Source organism: Phacochoerus africanus, chromosome 1 (assembly GCF_016906955.1).
Source record: "Phacochoerus africanus isolate WHEZ1 chromosome 1, ROS_Pafr_v1, whole genome shotgun sequence".
NCBI classification, from domain to species: Eukaryota; Metazoa; Chordata; class Mammalia; order Artiodactyla; family Suidae; genus Phacochoerus; species Phacochoerus africanus.
In genome coordinates, this window is record NC_062544.1 from 201,656,103 (window position 1) to 201,668,865 (window position 12,763).

General features: G+C 39.8%; 1 protein-coding gene across 2 annotated transcripts in view; it reads right to left on the reverse strand.

Annotated features, from left to right (window-relative positions):
• Positions 1 to 12,763, reverse strand: part of MCF2L2 (MCF.2 cell line derived transforming sequence-like 2) — a 252,449-nt gene that overhangs the window by 166,760 nt on the left and 72,926 nt on the right. For both annotated transcript variants that reach the window (XR_007135864.1, XM_047787395.1), the window contains exon 4: positions 1,815 to 1,905. Coding sequence is in view for 1 of the 2 variants with exons in the window: in XM_047787395.1 (XP_047643351.1) it covers positions 1,815 to 1,905 (91 nt within the window). In the remaining variant the exon portion in view is untranslated. The remainder of the gene's footprint in view (positions 1 to 1,814; positions 1,906 to 12,763) is intronic.

Consider the following 12,763-nt stretch of genomic DNA (forward strand, 5'->3'; position numbering starts at 1 on the left):
ACAACCTCCTGAGGTGCTCGCTGAAAAACAGTCTAGTCTTTCCCATGGAATATTCTCATTCATTAGGATTGAGATAAAGTCTAGATATCTATTTTTGACAAGCACATGAAAACATTCTGATAAGTAGTCAGGTTTTTAGATCCCTGCACTATTGCATCTTTTATATATAAACGTGATCTATGTAATTCTTGGACGAATTAGACTCAAGTATTAGATGATTCAAGTATCGTCTATGACCCCTGGGAAACCAGAGTGCTCTAGAGGCCAGACCTCTGGAATAGTCACGGGCACTGTCAACTGCCTAAATCCTCAGGGCATCAACCATCATCATAGTTATCCCCCAAATAAACACTATGATCAAAACCAAGCCAAAAGAACAAAACAATCCACGCTCAGGGAGAAGGGAATGTTCCTTTTCCTCATCTTTGAAATGCAAACTCCCAAACAGAAGACCCTTGCATTATGTTATTTCATGATGGGACAAAGGTGCTGAGACACTCTCTGTGTATCTGGATGAGGCCCCAAAGGGATCTGAGAGAGACTCTGTACGTGTCCAGGCCTGTATGTGTGACTGCTTCTGCTGAGTAGGCATACTGAGGCTCCAAACAGCCCTCTCCCAGCTGAGCCTCTCCCAGCCTCTATATTACCATCCTACCATATCCCATCCTCTTTAGCCACTCCCAGCTGCCCCTGTAAGCCATGCTCTGGTGGAAATGCTAGTGTGGCAGGCCCCGAGTGTCTCAGCCTGCCCACATGGCTGATTGCCCTGGTCTGAGGTCCCTACAGAGATAGGATGCACATACTTGCTGGAAGGCAACAACTAGGGATCAAAGTCAGACTAATAAGATGGAAAAAGAAACCCGTCCAAGGTTGTGCAATTTAATGCCAAAAACAAGAACATATCATATCATTTTTCTAGTTTTGGCCAGTGTCTTTCTAACTTGAAAAAACATAATTTTGAATACTGGAATGAAGATTGTCTTAAATTGCGTGGTCCCCCAAAGCAAGCCCTACGATGAGTACTTGGGTCTAAAGAGTTTATGTGAGGAGATGATTCCAGGAAACACAGGGAGTGTGGGGGTACTGGTGAGACAATGATGGCTCATTAAGTGGGACTGCTGTGAGCAAGAAGGGCTGGGACCTCTGAGATAGTGTATAGAACGTACCTCAAAACCGTCCCACTGAGTGGCACAGAAGCTGGGGTATGTTTCCATTAACTCCCACAGCTCAGTAGTTGCAGGTTACTCCTGGAGCATTAACTTCCCAGCCCTCCCTACCTGCTCCTCTCCAGTGACCAGACTGGTCAAAAAGGTAGAGAGACTTAGGAAGCTTTTGACACTCTTAGGAATCGTCTGCAAGTGACCTTCAGGTGGCAGAGGGGATATGGACATGACACAACAGCCTCTGCTACAAAGACATTGTCAAAATTTGGCATAAAATAACTGGTATTTCCCTGTGACTCTGATGTGAAATAGTTAGACCATTTAAATTACCTTTATAATAATAGCACAAAAATAAATATTTATAGCTATTTGGGAGTTCCCTTCGTGACTCGAGGGTTAACGAATCCGGCTAGGAACCATGAGGTTGCGGGTTCGATATCTGGCCTGGATCAGTGGGTTGTGGATCCAGCATTGTCGTGAGCTGTGGTGTAGGTCGCAGATGCAGCTCAGATCCCACGCTGTGGCTGTGGCATAGGCTGGCAGCTATAGCTCTGATTAGACCCCTAGCCTGGGAACCTCCATATGCTGTGGGTGAGGCCCTAGAAAAGACAAAAAAGACAAAAAATAAAAATAAATTAAAAAAAAATTTACAGCTATTCGTGTCAAGGATGCTTTAACGGAGCTCCATTTGTCCCTTCGTCTGTCGATAATGATGATGAATCCGATGCTGGCAGCCTCCACACTGCAAAAAAGGATGGTCGGTGTCAGAGACAGTGAAACACATGGGTATGGTATGGCTCCCTGAGCTTATCAATTCTACTACCTCTGTGTTACTCCAGGCTTGCTTTGCAAACACCATGCACAGCATGAGGGGAGAAGCGGGTCTGATTGGCTCTCCCAACAAGGGAACCAGCTCCCTCTCCTTGAAGCAGAAATACCTGGTGTCTCAAACCCTCTCATGGGCTCTGTTTCTGGATGGCAAATGTATGAAATATCCAACAAGCATGAGTACTCATGTCACTTGAGCACCACATGCCCCAGGGTAAGCAGAGAACCTTGAGGTTGAGCTCTGCCATCTTTCCACTCCCAAGACTGACATGCATGGAGCCATCAGCATCCTTCCATAGGAGGCAGCCCCAGAGGTGTTCAGTAATGACACACGTTGATGGGAAAAACAACTCCTTTCTAGTGCCTCACCATGAATGGCCAGAAAACCATGGCACAAGAAGGTATCGCCTTCATTAGGAACAACAAAAAAAGCTGTTTGGTCTCCTCTTAAGTCGCCACAAAATTTTTTAAAACTAAAATCCTAAAAGGGAAAATATTTTTCTTCTTTTTCTTTGGGGGAAACAATGGGAGGAGAGAGCAAGAGCTTTGGAACCTGGTTCAAATCCTTATAAAGCCACTTACTAGCACTGAGCCTTGCGGTGATCACCTAATTTCCTTATCTGTAAGATGAGAACAATACCACCAAGAGTGAAGTCAATGGGAGCACAGATTCTGGAGCCAGACTGCCTACATTTGAAACATGAATTCTATCATTCATATATTGTATGTTTGAGGGCAGGGGAAGTGACTTAACCTGTATGGTTTCTCAGACTCCTCTTTTGTAATGTAGGAATAGTAATAGTAACTAGCTGTAGGACTGATGTGAGGATTAGGTAAGTATGTATAGTACAGATGTATAAAACGCTCAGGATAATGTCTGGCACTTGGTTATACTGTGTAAGTACTACTATTATGATGATTACTTATGTGTTTGTCATGAAGATTACAAGAGATCAAGGTCATGAAAAGTAGTTGGCCTACAGTAAACTTCTGCTAATTCTCTAATATTGGGTAAAAGGTGAACTTTGCCTTAAAAAAATGCAAATAAGGTACAAGGTCTAAGCAAACTCAATAAGAAAAGATAAGTAGCTGATCTGAAATAAGCATTACTAGGCCAATCCAGTAATGGGAGAGACAACTGGTGTTTGGGCCCAACCAGAATAGATAGACTTTGATGAACACCCTGAGTATTCTAAAAAGGCCATATGCTAGGATAAATAAAACACCAAGGAAGTTTTCATAGGGTTAAGGGTACACTCTAAGCATAAGGACAAAATAGAGATAAACTTGCCTTAAGAAAAACTAAAACCAAGCTTAAATAAGATCAAGGTGATACAGCAGTACTTTGACTGTCAGATTAAAACTCGAGTATGGTTTGTAAGTATGTAAGTCTCTACATCATATCATCTACAATATTTAGCATAAAATTAAAAATTAACAGAAATGCCATGAAGGAATTTCCATTGTGGCTCAGCAGATTAAGAACCTAACTAGTATCCAAGAGGATGTGGGTTTGATCCCTGGCCTTGCTCAGTGAATTAAGGATCTGGTGTTGCCATGAGCCACATCTGTGTAGGTAACAGATGCAGCTTGGATCCCATGTTGCAGTGGGTGTGGAGTAGGCTGGCAGCTGCAGCTCTGATTCAACCCCTATCCTGGGAGCTTCCATATGCTGCAGGTATGGCCATAAAAAAAGAGAAAGAAAGAGAAGAAAAAAGAAATGCCATGAAGTAGAAAAATAATCAGTAATTAAGAGACAAAACAGGAGTTCCTGTCGTGGCTCAGTGATTAACGAATCCGACTAGGAACCATGACGTTGCGGATTCAATCCCTGGCCTTGCTCAGTGGGTTAAGGATCTGGTGTTGCCGTGAGCTGTGGTGTAGGTTGCAAACATGGCTTGGATCCCGAGTTGCTGTGGCTCTGGAGTAGGCTGGTGGCCACAGCTCCGATTGGACCCTTGGCCTGGGAACCTCCATATGCTGCGGGAGCAGCCCAAGAAATGGCAAAAAGACAAAAAAAAAAAAAGAGAGAGACAAAACAGTTAACAGACACAGTCTCAAAGATGTTTCTATTTTTGGCAGACAAAAACTTCAAAATAACTATGATCAATATACTGGAGAAAAGGGTAGACAAAAGGGATTAAAATATACATTATTTCCACAGAGAATCAGAATCCATAATAAAGAGTCAAATGAATCTTCTAGAATTACAAAATACTAACGTTTGAAATTAAAACTCATTGAATTTATTTAACAACAGATTGAACGTAGCAGAAGATGGAATCTGGGGAACTGAAAACAGATTATTTAAAAATATTAAAACTGAAACAAGGGGAAAATGGAAAAAAACTGTGGTATAGGGAATGATTGCCCAACAGGGAACTGCTGTATAGCACAGGGAAATCTACCCAATATTCTGTGATAATCTATATGAGAAAAGAATTTGGAAAAGAATGGATGTGTGTATATGAATAACTAAGTCACTCTGTTGTAGAGCATTAGTTATCACAACATTGTAAATAAACTATACTTCGATGAAACTATTAAAAGTGAATGCAAATGAGATTTTAGGATATGAACAGAAGTCCCAGAAGAAGATGAGAGAGAATATTTTATGGAAAAAATACTTTAAAAACTAGGGAAGAATTTTCCATATCTAATCAAAGACATCAACTCAGATTCAAGTAGCTCTTCCAATACCAAGCAGGATAAATATAAAGAGAAACTCAGAGTTCTCTTCATGCCTCAGTGCTTAAAGAACCTGACTAATATCCATGAGGATGCAGGTTTGACCCCTGGCCTTGTTCAGTGAGTTAAGGATCTGGCAATGCCGTGAGCTGTGGTGTAGGTTACAGACTCGGCGCAGACCCCATGTTACTGTGGCTGTGGCAAAGGCTGGCAGCTGTAGCTCTGATGTGACCCAGAGCCTGGGAACTTCCGTATGCCATGGGTGCAGCCCTAAAAAGCAAAATACATACATTCATACATACATACTAATCTAGAGCCAAATAGCTGAAAATTAAAGATAAGGAGAAAATCTTAGCTTCTCCAATAAAGATATTATACCTAGAAAATCCTAAAGACACTACCAGAAAACGGTTAGAGCTCATCAATGAATTTGGCAAAGTCTCAGGATACAAAATTAACACACAGAAATCAACTGCATTTTTATAAACAAACACTGAAAGATCAGAAAGAGAAATTAGGGAAACAATCCCATTTACTGTCATATCAAAAAGAATAAAATACTTAGGAATAAACCTACCTCAAGAGACAGAAGACCTGTACTCTGAAAACTATAAGACACTGATGAAAAAAATCAAAGATGACACAAGTAGATAGAAAGACATACTGTGTTCTTAGATCAGAAGAATCAATATTATCAAAATGACTATACTATCCAAGGCAATCTACAGATTCAATGCAATCCCTATTAAATTACCAATGGCATTTTTCACAGAACTAGAATAAAATATTTTAAAGTTTGTATGGAAGTACAAAAGACCTAGAATAGCCAAAGACATCCTGAGGGAAAAAAAAAATGGAGCTGGAGGCATCAGTCTCCCTGACTTCAGGCTATACTACAAAGCTACACTCATCAAAACTGTATGATACTGGCACAAAAACAGGAATATAGATCAATGGAACAGGACAGAAAGCCCAGAATTAAACCCTCGCACCTACAATCAACTAATCTATGACAAAGGAGGCAAGAATATACAATGGAGAGAAGACAGTCCCTTTAATAAGCAGTGCTGGGAAAATTGGACAGCCACATGTAAAAGAATGAAATTAGAACACCTCCTAACACCATACACAAAAATAAACTCAAAATGGATTAAAGACCTAAATAGAAGACCAGATACTATAAAACTCAGAGGAAAACATAGACCAAACACTCTCTGACATAAACCCAGCAATATCTTCTCAGATCCACCTCCTAGAGTAATGACAATAAAAACAAAATAAACAAATGGGACCTAATTAAACTTAAAAGTTTTTGCACAGAAAAGGAAACCCTAAACAAAACAAAAAGACAGCCATAGAATGGGACAAAATATTTGTAAATGAAGTGCTGACAAGGGCTTAATCTCCAAAAAACAACAAAAAACACCAAAAAATGAGCAGAAGACTTAAACAGACAATTCTCCAAAGAAGACATACAGATGGCCAAAAAGCACATGAAAAGATGCTCAACATCACTTATTATTATAAATGCAAATCAAAACTACTATGAGGTACTACTTTGTACCAGCCAGAATGGCCATCATCAAAAAGTCTACAAACAATAAATGCTAGAGAGGATATGGAGAAAAGGGAAGCCTCTTACACTATTGGTGGGAATGTAAATTGGTTCAACTGTTATAGAAAATAATATGGAGATTCCTCAGAAATTTAAAAATAGAATTACCATTTGATTCAGCATTCCTATTCCTGAGAATCGAGAGAAAACCATGACTTGAAAAGATACAGGTACTCCAATGTTCACTGTGGCACTATACACAATAGCCAAGGCATAGAAACAACCTAAATGCCTGCTGACTGAGGAGTAGATAAAGAAGATGTGGTACATATACACAATGGAATATTACTCATCCATTAAAAGGAAAGAAATAATGGCATTTGCAGCAACATGGATGAACCTAGAAATTATCACACTAAGTAAAGTGAGTCAGACAGTGAGACACCAACATCATATGCTATCACTTACATGTGGAATCTAAAAAAAGGACACAATGAACTTTGCAGAACAGATACCAACTCATAGACTTTGAAAAACTTATGGTTTCCAAAAGAGACAGGTTGGGGATGGGGGGATGGGCTGTGGGTCTGGGATGGAAATGCTGTAAAATTGGGTTGTGATATCATTGTACAACTAAAAATGTGATAAAGTTCATTGAGTTAAAAAAAAAGTAACCAGTAAAAAAGACACATTGCCTTCAGAAGAATTACATTATAAATAATCACTGACTTTTTGATAGAAATCTATGGAAGCTACAAACCAATGAAATACCTTAGAAGCGCTGACCTGAAAAAATGATTCATTTAGAAGTCTATACCCACTGAAAGTACATTTTTTAAAAAGAAGGTGAAATAAGGACATTTCCAGGCAGCTAGTGCTGAGAGAATTTATTGCCAGTAAATACATACTTAAAGAAATATTAAAGGATATTCCCCAGGCTGAATGAAGTTGGAGGCATGAAGGTACAAGAGAGAGAAACAACCTGAAAAAAAGCTTTAGGAAGACTTTCATTCTTATCCTGAAAACAAACAATCAAAAAAAAAAAAACAAAACCTGGTTAAATTAAAAACTTGTATTTGTCCTTAAAGACATTAGATAACCTGAAGACAAAGAAAGTTAAATGAACAAATTGCAGAGAGTGTTAAGACTTTCCATAGTAAGCAAATACTGGAAGAGGCTTTCACAAGAAGTGATGGTCGACCATTCTGGTAATAGGTAAATGCATGTTCCTAAAAGGAAATAATCTCACATGGTAACTTCAATCTGTAAGAAGGAATGAAGGGCACTATAAACATTAAACATGTAGATAAATATTATTAACTATGTTTTAATAGTCACTAGAAGACTATTGAGTATTCAAAGCAAAAATAACAGTATTACTAAATATTATATATATATAAATTGATATATACTGTAAAACTAGAGAAAACATCACTTAAAATCTAATAGATGAGATAAAATGGAATACTGAATACATCTGAATAATTCAAAAGTGGACGGTGCTATAGACTGAATTGTGTCCTCCCCAAATTCCTATGTTGAAGCTCTATCACTGTGACTGTAACTGGGGATAGCGCCTGCAAGGAGGTGATAAAGATTAAATAAGGTCTTAAATGTGGGATCCTTATTCAACAGGGCTGATGCCTTTATAAGAAGAGGAAGAGACATCAGATTGCTCTCTGCCATGTGAGAACACAGCAAGAACACAACCGTCTATAGTCAGGAAAAAAGCCTTCACCAGAAACAGAATTAGCTGGATCCTTGATCTTGGACTTTTAACCTCCAGAACCATGAAGAAATAAATTTCTGCTGTTTAAGCTGTCCAGTCTATGCCATTTTGTTATGGTAGACAGAGCAGACTAACATAGCAGGAAAGGAGGAATAAAGGAACAAGTCACTGATAGCACAAATAGCAGGATGGTAAATTTAAACCCAACAGATCTCAATAGTCACATTATGTGGAGATGGTCTAAATGTCTCCATTTAAAAGGCCAGTAGTGTTGGGGGAAAATGCTGGTTACAAGGCATAGTGGTTATACTTTTTTTTTTTTGTCCTTTTTGTCTTTTCTAGGGCTGCACCTGCCGCATATGGAGGTTCCCAGACTAGGAATCCAATTAGAGATGTAGGCGCTGGCCTACACCACAGCCACAGCAAAGCAGGATCCGAGCTATGTCTGAGACCTACACCACAGGTCACGGCAATGCCGAATCCTTAACCCACTAAGCAAGGCCAGGGATCGAACCTGAAACCTCATGGTTCCTAGTTGGATTCGCTAACCACTAAGCCATGACAGGAACTCCGTGATTATACTTTAAACATAAAGACAGAAAGAGGTTAAAAGAAAGAGGATGGGAGTTCCCAATGTGGCTCAGCATGGATACCTGACTTGTACCCATGAGGACATGGATTTGGTCCCTGGCCCCAGTTACTAGGTTTAGGATCTGGTGTTGCCCGAGCTGCAATGTAGGTTGGAGACACGGCTTGGATCCCATGTTGCTGTGGCTATGGATGGGCTGGGAGCTGCAGCTCCAATTTGACCTCTGGGAACCTCCATATGCCGTGGGTGTTGGCCCTAAAAAAAAGGAAAGAGAGGAGATGGTTGGAAGTTCTCACGTGGCACAGTGGGTTAGCAATCCAATGTTGCCATAGCTGTGGCACAGGCTGCAACTGTGGTGCGGGTTCAATCTCTGGCCCAGGAACTTCTATATATGTTGTGGGTAGTGCCAAAAAAAGAAAAGAAAAAGAGGATGGTAAAAGATATATCATCTTTTAATCTTTTAATGATAAAATCACTAATCATAAGAGGGTCAATGTAGCTATATTAATATTAGAAAAAGTAGAGTCAGGGATTTCCCATCGTGGTGCAACAGAAACAAATCCGACTAGGAACCATGAGGTTCTGGGTTCGACCCCTGGCCTCACTCAGTGGGTTAAGGATCCGGTATTGCTGTGAGCTGTGGTGTAGGTCACAGATGCGGCTCGGATCCCGTATTGCTGTGGCTGTGATGTAGGCTGGCAGCTATAGCTCCAATTAGACCCCTAGCCTGGGAACTTCCTTATGCCGAAGGTGTGGCCCTAAAAAGGAAAAAAAAAAAGTAGAGTCAAACACAAGGAGTATTGTCAGAGATAAATGATTCATAAAAGGATTAGATCACTGGTTTTAAATCTTTCCTATCTTCCACTGTCCAAATATTTAAAGTTAAAATTCCCTTTTAAACACTGCTTTAGCTACATCACATAGATATACTGTCTTTACTGTTCAGCCAAAAATGTTTTCTAATCTCTCTTATGATTTCTTCTTTAATTTATGGATTATTTAGAGATGGTTACTTCCAAATTTTTAAAAAATTTTCCAATCAGTGGTGATAAAAGTCAGAATAGTGGTTTCCTTGTGGGAGCTGGGAGTAGGAGTGCAGATATTGATAGAAAAGAGTCAGGAAGGAGTTCCTGCCATGGCTCAGTGGTAACAAACCAGACTGGTATCCATGAAGACGTGGGTTCAATCCCTGGTCTCGCTCAGTGGGTAAAGGATCTGGCATTGCCATGAGCTGTGGTGTAGGTCACAGATACGGCTCAGATCTCATGTTGCTGTGGCTGGGGTATAGGCCGGCAGCTATAGCTCTGATTTGACCCCTAGCCTGGGAACTTCCATATGCCGCAGGTGCGGCCCTAAAAAGCACGAAAAAAAAAAAAAAGAAGAAGAAGAAGCAGCAGCAGCAGGAGGAAACCTTCACAGAATTATTCTATACCCTGGTCTAAGTGGCTATTACCTGGTATACTGACAGGTAAATATTCATCAAGCTATATAGCTGAGATTTGTATACTTTACTATACGTAAATTATAACTCGGCTTAAAAACCCAAGGAATTAAATAAATTCAAGTTGTGAAGAAGGAAAAAATGTTATACAATTTAAAAATAAAGATCCATACTTATCGAGTATACAAGAGGTATCAGGCATTGATCAAGAGGCATACAACAATGACCAAAACAGTTCTGTAGTACAGCAAAAGCAAACCAACATTAATAACAATAATTATTTTAGACAATATACCTTGAGCTCCTATCATTTGTCAGGCATCTTTTTTTTTTTTTTAATCTGACAAACTTATGAACTAGATAGTTGTCTCCATTTTACAGGTGAGGAAACAAAGGCCGATAGAAATAAAATAACTTGCCTGATATCATACTAGCAAAACTGGATTTCAAACTCAAGAGCTCTCTGATAGCAATGCTCATGTTCATAACCCCATCCCAAGACTCCCCTTCAACTTTTTCTCACAGCATATCTGCTTGTGCCTATTGGCAGTTTTATTTTGTATATTTTGCTGTTCCTAATATTCTCTATTTCTTTTATTTTCTCTTTAAAACAAATAATTATTCAATTCATTGTTCTAAGGGAGCACCCAGGGCTCCTAAGTAAGGTAGAGTTGGGAGAGGCTCAGCAAATATAATATAATATAGTACAGAAGCACAGGCTGTTCTTTGATCTATGAAATAAACAGCTGCCAGCATATGTGGCTTCCACAGCCAAACGGAGGGCTCTTCACAGCTCCCTGCAGAGCAAGGCCTGAGACCACAGCATCTGGGTAAACACGGTGGGATCTGCTGGGAATATGCACATAAAGGACAGTGTCTCCTGAAACAACTGTGTACAGGGCACAGTTGTGTACAGGCCACAGCTCAGAAAGAAGAGTTAATGAATCATGTCAATGATTGTGAATATAGCCCCTCTTATAAGGTAAATATTCTAAACAACATGCAGTAATATCAACTACTGTGTGGTTTATTTTCCTACCTTATCTGGCTCAACAAAAGGGTCAAAACCTAAACTACACCAAAGGTACAGGAAATAGGGTTTCTGTACATTGTATTTCTTTTTTTTAATTTCATCATATACAAAAAATACTTTAATTACCTGACATATTTATGACACTGCACTAAATCTACAGAATAATGACCTCATAGTTAAGATAAATGAAGCCAAAGTTCCCAACGTGTCTCAGCGGGAAACGAATCTGATTAGTATCCATGAGGACACAGGTTTGATCCCTGGTCTCACTCAAGGGGTTAAGGATCCAGCATTGCTGTGGGCTGTGGTGTAGGTCGCAGACATGGCTTGGATCTGGTGTTGCTGTGGCTATGGTGAAGGCTAGCAGGCACAGCTCCAATTTGACTCCTCGCCTGGGAACCTCCATATGATGCGGGTGCAGCCCTAAAACAACCAGAAAAAAAAAAGAAAAGATAAACGAAGTTGCCATGAATAGAGCTATATGTACAAAGAAAGAATAAAAAAATCAGATCAAAATACACCTGACCAATAAAATGTAAGTTGTTGAGTCTTTACCCATGTAGGACAATGTATTTCTTTTAGGCAACACTCGGCTGTTTTAATCCCTACTGTTCTTTTTAACACTAATATCCTATAGTAGGTTAGATGCATAAATTCTGTTTAATATAAATCCTCACAACCACCCTCACCACTAGGTTGATAATAATATTTCCACTTTATTGATGATGGAACTAATCATCCTTAGAGATGATTTAAAAATAATAACTTGCTCCAAGTCGCAAAACTACAGGCAGAGTTAAGACTCAAAGTCTTCTGACTCTGAGACCAATGTTTAAGCCACAAAATTCATATTCTCTTGGTAAGGAAAACATTTTAACACCATATTCTTTCATTTTCCAATCTTCATAACTCTTCTGTAACAAATATAATTGAATTTTTGATGACTTAAACCTGACATTTTGGGAGTTCCCGTCGTGGCGCAGTGGTTAACGAATCCGACTAGGAACCATGAGGTTGCGGGTTCGGTCCCTGCCCTTGCTCAGTGGGTTAACAATCCGGTGTTGCCGTGAGCTGTGGTGTAGGTTGCAGACGCGGCTTGGATCCCGCGTTGCTATGGCTCTGTCATAGGCCAGCGGCTACAGCTCCGATTAGACCCCTAGCCTAGGAACCTCCATATGCTGCGGAAGTGGCCCAAAGAAATAGCAAAAAAAAAAAAACCTGACATTTTTTATATGACCTTGTCGTGAGACATGTTTCTACAATATTTTCTTAGCCTCTTTGCTGAAAACTCCATCTTTACCCCATTTTCCTGCTTGAAAAACAGTCACACTGATGGTAAATGACTTAAGCTTAAGAACAAAGACCTAAAGGCATAAGTTGTTCATAGGGTCAGCTGAATGAGGACATAATGAGTTGCTCTAGGCACATGCAGATTGGCACACTGTTTGCACAAGCACATATGTCCTCTAAAGAATAAGAGAAAGAGGAACCTCATGGCCAAGTGGTTTATGAGCGGTCTTTAGCATAATATGCATTAGCAAAGAGAACCACGGTGCAAACCAAGGCACACCCGAGTTGCCGCAAATAGGCACGCCCTTTGCGGAAGCACAGTGAGGATTCTCAGAAATGCTATGGATAGATAGCTAACTCAAATGCTAATGATTGTTAAATGCCTAAAGGTCAGAGTAAAAGCTTAACCATCTACCAGCTAAGTGACTTTTAAATAATAAAAGAACT